The sequence below is a fragment of the Anabrus simplex genome, chromosome 12, assembly GCF_040414725.1.
Source record: "Anabrus simplex isolate iqAnaSimp1 chromosome 12, ASM4041472v1, whole genome shotgun sequence".
Taxonomy (NCBI): domain Eukaryota; kingdom Metazoa; phylum Arthropoda; class Insecta; order Orthoptera; family Tettigoniidae; genus Anabrus; species Anabrus simplex.
The window spans coordinates 9,534,910-9,551,511 of record NC_090276.1 but is presented as its reverse complement, the minus strand read 5'-3'; the positions used below and the strand labels follow the sequence as shown (position 1 = coordinate 9,551,511).

The window sequence follows — 16,602 nt, the reverse complement described above, 5'->3', positions numbered from 1 at the left end:
TAGTTACATCAAATACTGTATTTGGTTACATGGCCATTTTGCTGTAATAAAACTATTATATCGCATCGATATAATGGAATACGACTTAAACATCTCGATATACAACTTGCTCGTATAATCGAGTAGCGTATACGATTCCAACCAACGCCACCTGAAGCTGGTGAAGTCACTATCAGCAAATACAGTAGAGATCCGCAGAGATCAATACGCGTCACTGAGCGATATATCGAGGGACGGCTACTGGAGCTCACTCTAGCGGATAGACCTGAACAGTACTGATTCTCTCATAAGAGCACGTGTATTTTTGTGTGAAGTTTTTGGTGTTATTTATGCGTTTTCAGGGAGTTGACATAAATAAATAGTAGTGTGTGTCATCCCTTGATATCTCCTCTCAACATGAGGGGAAAGGTATGTGCTGTGTTTGGCTGCAGTAATTACGACGTAGAGAAAAATGCGCGGTCGTTCTTCAGGTTCCCTTGTGACAAGAACATTGTTGTATTGTATTGTATTTTATTTCGTCCAACTGATCATACAGTGATATGGGACACGTCAATAATCATATTTACAGTAACAAAGGATAAAACAGTAATATACATGCCATTATAAATAAAGAGATACACTGACTGACAGAGCAAATGCAACACCAAGAAGGAGTGGTCAGAACTTTATGCCAATTGCAGGGTAGACTGACGTCACTGAGGTATGCTCATGATGTGAAATGTGCCGCTGTGCTGCGCACGTAGCGAACGATAAATGGGACACGGCGTTGGCGAATGGCCCACTTCGTACCGTGATTTCTCAGCCGACAGTCATTGTAGAACGTGTTGTCGTGTGCCACAGGACACGTGTATAGCTAAGAATGCCAGGCCGCCGTCAACGGAGGCATTTCCAGCAGACAGACGACTTTACGAGGGGTATGGTGATCGGGCTGAGAAGGGCAGGTTGGTCGCTTCGTCAAATCGCAGCCGATACCCATAGGGATGTGTCCACGGTGCAGCGCCTGTGGCGAAGATGGTTGGCGCAGGGACATGTGGCACGTGCGAGGGGTCCAGGCGCAGCCCGAGTGACGTCAGCACGCGAGGATCGGCACATCCGCCGCCAAGCGGTGGCAGCCCCGCACGCCACGTCAACCGCTATTCTTCAGCATGTGCAAGACACCCTGGCTGTTCCAATATCGACCAGAACAATTTCCCGTCGATTGGTTGAAGGAGGCCTGCACTCCCGGCGTCCGCTCAGAAGACTACCATTGACTCCACAGCATAGACGTGCACGCCTGGCATGGTGCCGGGCTAGAGTGACTTGGATGAGGGAATGGCGGAACATCGTGTTCTCCGATGAGTCACGCTTCTGTTCTGTCAGTGATAGTCACCGCAGACGAGTGTGGCGTCGGCGTGGAGAAAGGTCAAATCCGGCAGTAATTGTGGAGCGCCCTACCGCTAGACAACGCGGCATCATGGTTTAGGGCGCTATTGCGTATGATTCCACGTCACCTCTAGTGCGTATTCAAGGCACGTTAAATGCCCACCGCTACGTGCAGCATGTGCTGCAGCTGGTGGCACTCCCGTACCTTCAGGGGCTGCCCAATGCTCTGTTTCAGCAGGATAATGCCCGCCCACACACTGCTCGCATCTCCCAACAGCCTCTACGAGGTGTACAGATGCTTCCGTGGCCAGCGTACTCTCCGGATCTCTCACCAATCGAACACGTGTGGGATCTCATTGGACGCCGTTTGCAAACTCTGCCCCAGCCTCGTACGGACGACCAACTGTGGCAAATGGTTGACAGAGAATGGAGAACCATGCCTCAGGACACTATCCGCACTCTTATTGACTCTGTACCTCGACGTGTTTCTGCGTGCATCGCCGCTCGCAGTGGTCCTACATCCTACTGAGTCGATGCCGTGCGCATTGTGTAACCTGCATATCGGTTTGAAATAAACATCACTTATTCATCCGTGCCGTCTCTGTTTTTTCCCCAACTTTCATCTCTTTCGAACCACTCCTCCTTGGTGTTGCATTGTCAATGTCAGTCAGTGTATATACAATGTGGTAAAGAGGCACAGATTTTAAAAAAAAGTGATACATAAGTTAATTTTCAAGAGCTAAGTATTCTTCAATAGAATAAAAATAATGGTTAGAAACAAATTTGAATAATTCTTTCTTAAATTTTGAACATGGTTTTATCTGCTTAATGTAGTCTGGTAATTTATTAAATAAATGTACTTCTGCATAACTCAAACTTGATTCATATAGCTTAGTTTTGTGTGGTTCTATGTGCAGACTGTGTTTATTTCTAGTATTATACCTATGTACATCAGAGTTTATGGTGTAGCTGTTTACATTCTCCTTCATATATACAAGTGTATGGAAAATATAAAGGCTAGGCAATGGTAAAATAAAATAAAGTTTAAAGTATTTCTTGCAGCTTGTCCTCCTACTGACACCGGCCATTCCTCTAATTATTTTCTTTTGTAACTTAAAGATGACTTCGCTATATCGTGAATTCCCCCAGTAAATGATTCCATAGGTTAGTATGGGATGGACATATGCAAAGTACATAATTTGGCAAGCCTTTAAATTAAAACTATTTTTCAAAGATATTATCATGAAATAAATTCTACTAAGCTTTTTCCCTATAAACTCTGTATGTTTATCCCAGGTTAATGATTCATCCATCCACAAGCCAAGAAACTTTGTTGATGATGAGTACTCAATTATGGTCTCTCCAAATGATATTGGACTAACTTCCATATTTAAATTAATCTTATGGTGAAATCTAATCACAGAAGTTTTCTGTTTACTTAAAATTAATTTATTATCTTCAAGCCAGCTCAGGATATTACTCACTATATTGCCTGCCTTCAATTCTAACCCTTCAGAACTTTCATCAGCTACAAAAACAGTAATATCATCTGCAAACAAAGTTAATTGCACTCCTTGAATATCATCAACAATTTGGACGATATCATTAATAAATACTAAAAATAATAATGGTCCTAAAACTGACCCCTGTGGAACACCATGATCTATGTTTCTGGCACAGGAATACACATTCTTAATTACATTTTTGCTCAAATCAGTACCGGTATATGATATTTCAACAATCTGTCTTCTATCCCCTAAAAATGATTTGAACCAGTCATAGGCCATTCCCCGAACTCCATACATGTATAACTTTTCTAAAAGCAAGCTGTGGTCAATTATATCAAAAGCTTTTGTTAAGTCCAAGAAAATACCTAAACATGCACCCTTCCCATCTAGTGTGTCATATATCCGTTCAATAAAGTTAATGAATGCTGTGGTAGTTGATCTATTTTTACGAAAGCATGTAAGTAATATTGTGTTTGCATATATATTCTTCCAGTGACAGAGAATTTTATAGTACTTCATAATCTTCTGACCTGCTCGACCTATATTTTAACTGGCTTAAAATGTAATACGCATATTTTATTGTATAGTGCAGCAGTTAACCTTCAATACCGATGTGTTGTTGTAGGTGTGATCTGTGGGTTTTGAAATATCACAAAAGTGATTAGGATAAGGTGTACAAGAAAGAAGGGACGTTACGATTATATAAGAATTAAAAGATCTGTTCAGATCATTTCCAGGCCAGCGTCTTTAAAAATCCTCGACTATACAACCAAGGGTATGTTACATTTTTACTCTAATTGTACGTAAATATTCCTCAAAGCATCACTATCGACAACATTTTCATACTTTTCTTTCTTTGATCCCTCTTCTCAGATTAAAGCCGGGATTTTATAGATTATCTTTCTGTTAGTAGGCTTCATGTTAAGAGGAAAATTGTCCAGCTATTAAATGTTAACTTGCCGGGCTGAGTGGCTCAGACGGTTAAGGCGCTGGCCTTCTGACCCCAACTTGGCAGGTTCGATCCTGGCTCAGTCCGGTGGTATTTGAAGGTGCTCAAATATGTCAGCCTCGTGTCGGTAGATTTATTGGCACGTAAAAGAACTCCTGCGTGACTAAATTCCGGCACCTTGGCGTCTCCGAAAACCATAAAAGAGTAGTTAGTGGGACGTAAAACAAAAAATTATTATTATTATTATTATTATTATTATTATTATTATTATTATTGCCAACCGGGGTAATTCTGGGACAAAAATGAAAACTTTCAATTTCTAGGGCACTAAATCTCAAAGTAGAAAGTTGGCATTATGTTAAATTAATGTAATTTGGTACCCACAGTTCATTTCCAAGAATAAATTTTATTAAATCTTACAACTGTTTAGCAATTCCACAAAAACTGTGTCCCAAAATTATCCCATGGTTTGGAGTAATGTTGGGACAAGCATGGGGCAAAAGAGGGACACAGTGATAATTCAATGAGAGGCAATAGTGGGATAGAGTGTATTCATATTATGTGACTGATTAAAATAAAAATTAGCCCAATATTATGCTGTTTTTCGTTAGTTAAAAAACAGGTTTGTTAACTGGTAAAAATTACTTGATACTTAAAGCAAGAATAATCACTTTTATTTCCCACCAAAATACATAACACTTGGGATAAAAGATGACCACTGTACATACATATTACCCAATTAAAATTTTGGCAAAAATTTATATTTAATATATCTGAAATAAGCAAAAACATCACTCGATACACACACACGCCACAGGTACATAATAAAATATATGTTTGGAAAAACGAATAGGCTACTGCTACAGTCTACAATATGTCAAAGTAGCCTAATCCAATGACCTAGACCCTATATTTTTTCTCCATTACATCTATGGACTCGGAAAATTTATTACGGATCCGATCCCCAATACAAACAAATTTAGGTTGTGGCAGTTTCTTTATAATATTCACATGGCTAATTAAAGTCACATCATCTTCATCTGGCCTGAATACCATATTTTGTTTTGTCTGCACACTTTTAGACACATCACTTCAGAATCATTATCATCAATTACATTTTGTATAACACATTCCTGGCTACTTCAAATTTCACCAAAACAAAATCTGACTGGTGTAAACCTAAAATACCTAATTTTGCACCTGATGTCTCCTTTTCACTGATTAAGTTACAGCTGTCTTCAGAATCACTTGATATTACAAACTCATCACTGCTTTCGCTGCTTTCCAATTCTTCCATGTCTTCCTCACTCTTTCACCTTAAAGTTTTAGGTTTTGGACTAGCCTTCTCTTTTCTTGGTTTAGTCAATTTCTGTTTACTACATGGTGTCGTATTTATTATGTCTAAAAATTCTTCTGTTTTAAAACAAAAGTAACCTAAAAGAAGGTCCAACAACTGTCCCACAATTGCCCCGGAAATGAAAATAAGAATTTCTTTCTTAATATTGATCATACAAATACTTAGCTTTAGAGACAGTTTCTGCAATGCTTTCTTTAGATGTGGGTTAAAAATAATTACTTGTATCAAGATCATTTTTTTCAAAAATTATAAATATTTCTTACCAGAAACCAAATTTTTTAATGCTGAAAATGATTGTAAATTTTTCGTTATTTTTCCTGCTCGTCACATGGTAATTTTTTGTAATTTAGTTATTGCCTGCCATTCAATAAACTCAAAATAATGTATTGCCACTAATAAAGCTTACAGATAATTTACTTGTAAGGAGATATGATGATGTCCCTCTTTTACCCCAACATTTAGCTGTCCCACATTTGCCCCAGTTGACCCTATTATTATTATTATTATTATTATTATTATTATTATTATTATTATTATTATTATTATTATTATTATTATTATTATTATTATTATTATTATTATTATTATTATTATTATTATTATTATTATTATTATTATTATTATTATTATTATTATTATTATTATTATTATTATTATTATTATTATTATTATTATTATTATTATTATTATTATTATTATTATTATTATTATTATTATTATTATTATTATTATTATTATTATTATTATTATTATTATTATTATTATTATTATTATTATTATTATTATTATTATTATTATTATTATTATTATTATTATTATTATTATTATTATTATTATTATTATTATTATTATTATTATTATTATTATTATTATTATTATTATTATTATTATTATTATTATTATTATTATTATTATTATTATTATTATTATTATTATTATTATTATTATTATTATTATTATTATTATTATTATTATTATTATTATTATTATTATTATTATTATTATTATTATTATTATTATTATTATTATTATTATTATTATTATTATTATTATTATTATTATTATTATTATTATTATTATTATTATTATTATTATTATTATTATTATTATTATTATTATTATTATTATTATTATTATTATTATTATTATTATTATTATTATTATTATTATTATTATTATTATTATTATTATTATTATTATTATTATTATTATTATTATTATTATTATTATTATTATTATTATTATTATATGTGTAAGGAATATCTTTCTGTTAGTAGGCTTCATGTTAAGAGGAAAATTGTCCAGCTATTAAATGCTAATTCATTGCATCATATGTGTAAGGAATGTGCCGATATTGTTATTGACAAGTGTCTTAATGTGATGATACAATGTTTTTAAATGAGAAAAAAGACAAATCCAACCGTAAGAGTTCAGGCAGGAATTCTAAAGCTAAAAAAAAGTAATGCATAAATGAAAGATCAAGCCATTTCACAGCAACCCATTTCATATCTTGTTTACGTGTCTAATTTCAGTCTTTGAATAATAACCTTTTAAATAATTCTTCATTCATTTATCCAGAATTGCTTTAGCAACTTCGAAGTTAATATCTCAATAACACTTTCTTTCTAGACGTAATTTATTTATCCATTTCCGTATATACATTTCCATTGATATTTGAATTTAGCGCGATTTGTTCAGGTCAAGTCACTAGGAGCGCCACCGTCAAATTGTCTCCCATTTTAGCAAGGCGAAATCCGTAAGTGTCGCGTATTATCTCTACTGTATTTGCTATCAGCTATCAGCACAAAGCTTAATATGACAGTGGAGATTCCTGCGAGAAACTGGCGACATCACTTCTGCGTTCCATCTAGCTGTTTGAGAGGCTAACTACTCTTGCTACTGCTGTCAGCTGTGTATGCCAGAAGTGTCTTATTAAATACAAATTTTGTACTTCAGATAGAAGCAGGACCGGACGTAGCCGAGCTGCTCCGAGTGGCTGCACATTGTCAGGCGCTGGACACAAGTATAGTTTTGTGCTTGTGATGAATTGCAATTTTGTGACATTGTCCCCATATTGTGCTGAAAGTCTTCTATGAATTTCTACTCCTGGTACACCCTCAGACCACAAAAAACAGATTACGGAACGCTGTCCTTCCTTGGTGCAAACAGCGAGCGGCGCGGCCATCTTTACATCTCAACAGCGCAAGCTGTACTGATCTGATAACGCTGAAATCTACCGGAGATGTAGACAACAGTGCCATCTAGCGGCTGGTGAGCACACATCATCATAGAGCCAAGCTGAAGACAATTAGAACAAAATTGCAGATACATACTGACTTGCCTACGTATATAATAAATGCATAACACTTATTGTGAAACCCAGTTTTAATTTTACAATGAACATAACACCACGGTATTCACTAACTTGATAAGAAACCTTTGTGTAGTAATCGTAAATAGATGGGACAAAAGAAAAAATCATCAGAATTTGAACACGGGACGCAAAAGTATGAAGCCGTGATAATAGCCGTTGCACAACTGCATCAGTTGGACTTGTTACGCTGTAAAAGGCAAATAGATAATGACGGAACAGTCATTTTCTCGGAAATGGTCCAGTGTCTATGGATAAGGCGAAACTTGTGTTCGCTTTTTTCGACCCCCCCCCACCCCCCCCCCCTCCTTTACTGAGCAAAGTTTCTGGGGAATTGTGTTGTATTACACTTCACAGGTTCCCCTCATAAGAAGCAAGACACATTTCTTCCAGTGGAGTGTTATCTGCAAACGCGCCCATAACCCTGGCAGGAATTCTTCGCTGGATAAAGACGTATAAACTTGTTGCATCATAATGTCCTATGTCCTGAATGTTTGTTACTGGTATTGGAGCTTTCCTCTCATACCACATGAAATATTGACAGATCTTCAATCTTGATGTGGTACCAGAAGGAAGCTGGACAAACAATGAGATTGTTCAGCCTTGAAGAACTGTAAGCTTTCCATCTCTTCCAGGTAGCGCACGTTGACGCTCGTGATGATAACGGCTGGACGGCCCTATTCCACGCTGTCGACATGGAGCAGGAACAGAGCATGCAGTGGCTTATTACTTACGGAGCCAATGTCAATGCAATGTAAGACTTATCTTCACTTTATTCTTCCTCTATATACTTGTCCTTGTGATATAGACGTTCCATTATTAAAAGGCTTGTAGCATTTCAGACATTCATACTTATAAAATATCAAAACCATCTTAGTAAACAGTGCTGATGATTGTTTTTTTTTGGTTCGGTTTGGCCTACTAGGGACCACGGGCCTCGTCTTAACTCTTAGCTATGATCTGCTTTTTCCTGGCCCAGTTATGCTTTCCTTTTCTCGCTGTGTGCCTGCTTCCTTCCATCCGTCCACTTAGGTCTGGTGGTCCCTGTACTCTTTTTGCTTGTGAGGGACAGTGGGAAGACTCCTTGCAGGATGGCCTGTCGGTACTGAGATCGGTTCTCTATGGTCTCTAATGGGATCTGTAGTTCCTCTAGGTCTGATTTTACCGAGGTGACCCACTTGGTCTTGGAAGCCTTTCCCCTATTTGTCACTGTGATGATTCTGTTGGTGAGCCTGAAGGGTTTCAGGCAGTTCATGTGCCCGTAGAAAGTCAGTCGCCTTTTCCTCATAAATGAGAGTAGTTATTATTGTTGTTGTTGTTGTTATCAATCACGAACAGTCGTATCAGCAGACTCCATAACCAGTTTTCGGACTCTTAAGATCCATCATCAGTGTTAAAATTATTTAAAACATTTGAGTCCATCTTTAGGAAGTTGAATTTTAATCTTTTACCTGTATATCTCTTGGATTTCTCAATCTTTTAGTTTCCAGCATTTGATTTTTGCCTGTCTTTTTCCTCCATATTTACCCCTTCTGAATTTCATCAATGTCCCCACCAATAGTCTGTGGTCACCATCAAGATTAATGCTTGGTATCACTTTCATGTCTGTCAAGCATATTCTGATGTATATAATCAACTATAGATTTCTGTTGCAAGTTCCAACTGTATCTGGTAAACTTGTGACTATCTCTTTTCTTGTACCATCCAATACTAATGATCCATATATTTCTCAGACACATGTCGAATAACATCTCCCCTTCATCATTTCTGTGATCTTCTCCGTGGCTTCCTATAACTGTTTCATATCCTCCTCTGTCATTACCAACTCTAGCATTGAAGTCTCCTATAATCACAGTCTTGTTAGACGTTACAGCATCCTCCAGTTTAGTGATGAACTCTTCCTCTTCATTTCTAAAGATAATAGGCAACTTGATATATTTGGAGTGTACAGATCGGGAAAGGGTAGCACTGATGCGGATTCGGAATTATTTGATAGGATAGTCAGCTATGTGGGAAACGACATGGAAAGAAATGTGATTGTAGCGGGAGATCTGAATTTGCCAGATGTCAATTGGGAAGGAAATGCGAACGACAGGAAGCATGACCAACAAATGGCAAATAAGTTAATATGGGAAGGACAGCTGATTCAGAAAGTGATGGAACCAACCAGAGGGAAAAATATTTTGGATGTGGTGCTGATAAAACCAGATGAGCTCTATAGGGAAACTGAAGTAATAGATGGTATTAGTGATCATGAAGCTGTTTTTGTGGTAGTTAAAAATAAATGTGATAGAAAGGAAGGTCTTAAAAGTAGGACTGTTAGGCAGTACCATATGGCTGATAAAGCAGGTATGAGGCAGTTTCTAAAAAGTAACTATGATCGGTGGAAAACGGTAAATAAAAATGTAAACAGACTCTGGTATGGGTTTAAAGAAATTGTTGAGGAATGCGAAAACAGGTTTGTACCTTTAAGGGTGGTAAGGAATGGTAAAGACCCACCTTATTATAATAGAGAAATAAAGAGACTAAGAAGGAGGTGCAGACTGGAAAGAAATAGAGTTAGAAATGGCTGTGGAAGTAAGGAGAAATTGAAGGAACTTACTAGAAAATTGAATCTAGCAAAGAAGGCAGCTAAGGATAAGATGATGGCAAGCATAATTGGCAGTCATACAAATTTTAGTGAAAAATGGAAGGGTATGTATAGGTATTTTAAGGCAGAAACAGGTTCCAAGAAGGACATTCCAGGAATAATTAATGAACAAGGGGAGTGTGTATGTGAGGATCTTCAAAAGGCAGAAGTGTTCAGTCAGCAGTATGTAAAGATTGTTGGTTACAAGGATAATGTTGAGATAGAGGAAGAGACTAAGGCCAAAGAAGTAATAAAATTTACGTATGATAACAATGACATTTACAATAAGATACAAAAGTTGAAAACTAGAAAAGCGGCTGGAATTGATCAGATTTCTGGGGATATACTAAAGACAATGGGTTGGGATATAGTACCATATCTGAAGTACTTATTTGATTATTGTTTGGCCGAAGGAGCTATACCAGATGAATGGAGAGTTGCTATAGTAGCCCCTGTGTATAAAGGAAAGGGTGATAGACATAAAGCTGAAAATTACAGGCCAGTAAGTTTGACATGCATTGTATGTAAGCTTTGGGAAGGCATTCTTTCTGATTATATTAGACATGTTTGTGAAATTAATAACTGGTTCGATAGAAGGCAATTCGGTTTTAGGAAAGGTTATTCCACTGAAGCTCAACTTGTAGGATTCCAGCAAGATATGGCAGATATCTTGGATTCTGGAGGTCAAATGGACTGTATCGCGATTGACATGTCTAAAGCATTTGATAGGGTGGATCATGGGAGACTACTGGCAAAAATGAGTGCAATTGGACTAGACAAAAGAGTGACTGAATGGCTTGCTATATTTCTAGAAAATAGATCTCAGAGAGTTAGAGTAGGTGAAGCTTTGTCTGACCCTGTAATAGTTGAGAGGGGAGTTCCTCAGGGCAGTGTTATCGGACCTTTATGTTTTCTTATATATATAAATGATATGAGTAAAGGAGTGGAATCGGAGGTAAGGCTTTTTGCGGATGATGTTATTCTCTATAGAGTGATAAATAAGTTACAAGATTGTGAGCAACTGCAACGTGACCTCGAAAATATTGTGAGATGGACAGCAGGCAATGGTATGTTGATAAACGGGGCTAAAGGTCAGGTTGTGAGTTTCACAAATAAGAAAAGTCCTCTCAGTTTTAATTACTGCGTTGATGGGGTGAAAGTTCCTTTTGGGGATCATTGTAAGTATCTAGGTGTTAATATAAGGAAAGATCTTCACTGGGGTAATCACATAAATGGGATTGTAAATAAAGGGTACCGATCTCTGCACATGGTTATGAGGGTGTTTAGGGGTTGTAGTAAGGATGTAAAGGAGAGTGCATATAAGTCTCTGGTAAGACCCCAACTAGAGTATGGTTCCAGTGTATGGGACCCTCACCAGGATTACCTGATTCAAGAACTGGAAAAAATCCAAAGAAAAGCAGCTCGATTTGTTCTGGGTGATTTCCGACAAAAGAGTAGCGTTACAAAAATGTTGCAAAGTTTGGGTTGGGAAGAATTGAGAGAAAGAAGAAGAGCTGCTCGACTAAGTGGTATGTTCCGAGCTGTCAGCGGAGAGATGGCGTGGAATGACATTAGTAGACGAATAGGTTTGAATGGCGTCTATAAAAGTAGGAAAGATCACAATATGAAGATAAAGTTGGAATTCAAGAGGACAAACTGGGGCAAATATTCATTTATAGGAAGGGGAGTTAGGGATTGGAATAACTTACCAAGGGAGATGTTCAATAAATTTCCAATTTCTTTGAAATCATTTCGGAAAAGGCTAGGAAAGCAACAGATAGGGAATCTGCCACCTGGGCGACTGCCCTAAATGCAGATCAATATTGATTGATTTGATTGATCTTCACCTATTTCACAATATATTTGGGGAGCATAAACCTGGATTATATCGAGGATATTTCCTTCCATCATTAACTGAACTTCAATTATTCTGTCGCAAACAAGTACACATCGAGTACTTTGTTGGCCAGTTCTTTAGCCACTATTGTTGCAACATCATTTCTTCTTTTGTTTCTTTCTCACCACTACATTTTATATCCCCTCTGCAGCATCTTACTATCACTCCCTTTTTTCTTCTTCTTATTTCACTTGGTCCCATTATCAGTATGTTTCTCTCTGTCTGTCATTATCCATGTGATTTCTTGAATTCTCACATCCTTTTCTAAGGATACTACATTAATAGTCCCAGTCCTTATATTTTTGTTTCAACAGATTTGTCTATCATCGGAGCCATTTTGGCCGTCATACCTGACAGATCTACACGAAGGCTTTGCCACTTTTTGTATTGGTTTTACATTCGATCCAAGGCTCGTTTGATTGTTGAAAGCGATGTTAATACGCTACCACTGGCTTGTTGGGCCTACCGTAGATCTTTGCATTTATATTTTGTTATGCACTAGTTGGTCGGTGCCTGACATGTTTATGGTTTACCCGCCAGTACTCGGGAGGCTAATTGCAGTGGTTACCGTCTGGGCGATGGGGTCGCCATATCCCTACAGCTGTAGGCAAGAAGAAGAATAATGCATGGAGAGAATGGTTCAGAAACAGAACGGAACATAACAGACACAAATGGAAACGACCAAGCAGAGCAGTAAGGAAAGTTACAGCATTGGCTAAAAATATGTCCGGGGAAAAATGTACGAAAGAGATAGAAGAGAATTATAAGAATGAGAAGAAAATATACCACTTATTAGGTAACAGAAGGAAGCAAAAAGTTAATACATCAAAAGTCATCAACAAAAATGGAAAACCTGTGTGAGAAGAAAAAGAAGTTTTGAAAGTACGGAAAGAATACGTCCAAAATCTATATGAAGGACAAAATGAAACAAATGAACCCAAGGAAATGGATGAAAATAAAATAAATATCACCATTACAGTGGAAGGGACGAATAAATGATCAGATGAAATAGGAAGAGATCTACAAATGTCAGATATAGAAAAAGCTGTATTAGAAATGAAAAATAGCAAAGCTCCTGGAATAGATGACATCACCGTGGAAATGATGAAAGCTGCAGGACCTATTGGAATGCAGTGGCTGTATAGAATAATGAAGATAGTATGGACTGATGCAGACATTCCTGATGATTGGACAAGGGCAGTTATTGTACCTATTTTTAAAAAAGGTAATGAGGCACTTTGTGAGAAGTACAGAGGAATAGCATTACTGTGTCATTGCATGAAGATTTATGAAAAGATAACCGTACTAAAATTAAAAACAAGATAGATTCACAATTAAGAGATGGACAACAAGGATTTAGACCTGGAAGATCAACAATGCATGCCATATTTAAAGCTAGACAAATAGTAGAAAAGAAAATGGAATTTAGGAAAGACATCACAGTTGCATTCATAGATATACAAAAGGCTTATGACAAGATTAGAAGAGGAGACATGGTAAGGGCTGAATAGAATGGAACAGTCAAGAGAAATGCAATTGAAACTTAGGAGCATGTGTAACAAATGTCTGAACTGTGTTATAATAGATGGCAAAAAATCAGAATGGTTTAGAACAGACAGAGGAGTTCGACAAGGAAGTGTACGTTCACCAGTGCTTTTTAATATAGTGATGGACAACGTTATGAGGAAAGGGTCAACAGCAACTGATATCAGTCATAGCATATGCAGATGATTGTAATGATGTGGAAAGAAAATGAACAAAATTGGAAGAACAACTAAATGCGTGGCAGAGGGCAATTGAAGGAGCAGGCTTGTAAATAGGTTTAACGAAAAGTGAGGTAATGGAAATCAGTAGAGAAAACAAAACTATGAAGGATGTTCAGTGTAATGGAAAAATTCTTAAAGTAGTAGATGCTTTTAAATACTTAACTCGAAAAGGAAACATCAAGGTAGAAATTTTGGAGAGGATAGGAAATTGCTCAATTTTATTACTGTGTATTGGACATAATTAGAAATTGGAAAGTACCTACCAAAGAAAAAATGATTATATATAAATCATATTATTTGTCAATATTGACTTATGGATCATAATATTGGACTTGGACAAAAAAATCTGAGTAGATTACAAGCGGCGGAGATCCGCTTTCTGCGAGGGATCTTGGGTAAAACAAGGAGGGACAAGATAAGAAATGAAACATACAAAACACTCTACAGATCAACCCTATAAAAGAAACTATGGAGAGAAATAGACACTTCAAAAGAATGGGACAAGAAAGATTACCAAGAAGAGCTCTGGAATGGACAGAATCTGGAAGACCACGAACAAGATGGAGGGATCACGTTGAAGATGACGTAAATCGGAGAGGATTACAATGGGAGATAGTGATGAATTATAGAAAGTGGGGAAAAAGAGAAGATTGGTAGAGGCTCTGTGAAGGACCTGCATAAGCAGAAACTTATCAGGAAGATGATGATTGGAGTACACCTGAGTGTATCATCAAAATGAATTAAAATAAGTTAAAATGGAGCCCTGTTGAGATCAACATAGGAAGGGCTCAATTAACAGCCTTAACACGAGCACAAGCCACATTCTTTTGTGCATTTGATGCAGCATACCGGTGTTCGTTCGAAGTACTAGGCGAGCTCAGTCTTTCAGGTGATCATCATTCATGTACCGCACTTTATACACCTCCTCTTTAACAAGACCCTAGAGCACATCGTTTGGTTTGGTAAGGTCCGGGATTTGTGAAGCCACGGCATTGAGGCAGGAAAGTCTTTCTTATCCATGTCCAATCCATTGATTCTTTCAGCCATCTCTGAACACTCTGAGAATAATATGGGAGAGCACCATTGTGTTGGAATGTAATGGTATCAGCTGTTCCTCTGGTCGTTAGTTTTGGAAGCAGTCACTTGTTAAACATTTGCAGGTAGGCCCAAGTGTGCTGTTTGACATAGCCAACAAAATATTATGGACCAGGCAGCTGGTTGGCTGATGGCTTTGCCCAAACCATAACATGATTTCTTGATAACATATACCTTGATTTCTTCATAAAAATATATATTTTGCCCAGAAAAACTTCATGTCTGCAAGAGCTGTGTTAAATCAAACACTAACGTTATTATTTCACAATATAAAAATATTAAAGATTCCACCTGTTCAATAGTCACCTTAATCATTTTTATTTCCCCTTGTCCAGCTCCTGCCAGGTCGGGGTGTTGATGGCACTTCTCCACCTTTGCCTCTCCTTCCTCCACTCGTCTTCAGTAATTGTATTCCAGTCCAGTCTTCTTTTTCTTATACCGTTCTTAACAAGTCCATCCATCTTGCTCTGGGCCTCCCTCTTGCCCACTTTCCTTTTATCTTAGCCCCCAACACTTGTTTTGGTATCCTTCCTTCCTCCATCCTCATAACATGTCCAAATCGTCTCAATTTATTGTTCTCCATCATATCACTCAGTTTTACTACCCCTATCTCTTTTCTGACCTCAACATTTCTTACTCTGTCTCTCCTCGTCTTCCCTACCATACTCCTCAGGAACTTCATCTCGCTGACCCGAAATTTACTCTCATTTCTTGCTGTCGAAGTCTCGAAGCAGGTAGCAGGTAGGGACCTTCTTCAGAGGCACCCCTGCCTATGTTAGTCCCAGAACACATTGACCCGGTGTGTAGCATCTGGTAAGGGTCCCAGCTCAGAGTTACGAGTGAAGACCTCAACGGAATGTACAGCGGAGAAGATGAACTTCGTAATGGTGGAGATTGTGGAACAGGACTTGGAGAACAGTACAAGTACACTATTCATCAGCAGCGTTAGTTTCCCATCAAAGGGGCAGCCTAAATAATTGCTGGCAGTAGCTCGAAAATGCCTTCGGAAGTGGTGACCCCATTCTAACAATAGCCTAAAATGAGTGTTTTGATTATCCAACTAATGCCTTATAATCTTCAAGATTAATTAGTAATCATTAGATAGTAACATATACAAGTTTCAGATCTATGAGCTATGAAATACACTAGAGTCCCGTTAATCCAAACCCCGTTAATCCAACAGTCCGGTTAATCCAAAATGAAATATTCAATTTTTAAAAAATTTCTCCTTATTGAAATTAAAGAACATATTATAGAATGAAGATTTACTTGCATTTTATTAGTCATATTTCACTAGAGAAACATAATTACACATCATAAACCATCATCACCGGTCGTTTAACTTTAAAAAGTCTGTTAGTTTCTTTTGCCGTAGTGATTGGAACCTACTCGAAGGTGCAGTGTTAAACCAGCGTCTCATAGACATCACATCAGTGGGCGTAGCAGCGGAGCGTTGCTTGACGTAGCGTACGGCAAGTCCTAAGGCGGCCGTGGCATCTGAATGTGACACTAGTTGTTCATGGTGGTCTTCTTCGTCGTCACTCTGTTCCTCATCAACTCCAGATTCTTTCTACACCATAGCTACAATTTCTTGGTCTGTTTGTAATTGGCTTCCATCCACTCGTTAATGTAATTTTCATTGTCGTTTTCTCCTCACCAGGTTCTTAA

At 37.4% G+C, this 16,602-nt stretch overlaps 1 protein-coding gene across 1 annotated transcript in view; it reads left to right on the top strand.

The window, feature by feature from the left end:
* Positions 1–3,594: 3,594 nt before the first annotated feature.
* LOC137502823 (NF-kappa-B inhibitor alpha-like) overlaps positions 3,595–16,602 on the top strand; it is a 43,857-nt gene continuing 30,849 nt past the window's right edge. The window contains exons 1-2 of the mRNA XM_068229870.1: positions 3,595–3,645; positions 8,183–8,301. Coding sequence (XP_068085971.1) covers positions 8,243–8,301 — 59 coding nt within the window. The 5' untranslated portion in view covers positions 3,595–3,645; positions 8,183–8,242. The remainder of the gene's footprint in view (positions 3,646–8,182; positions 8,302–16,602) is intronic.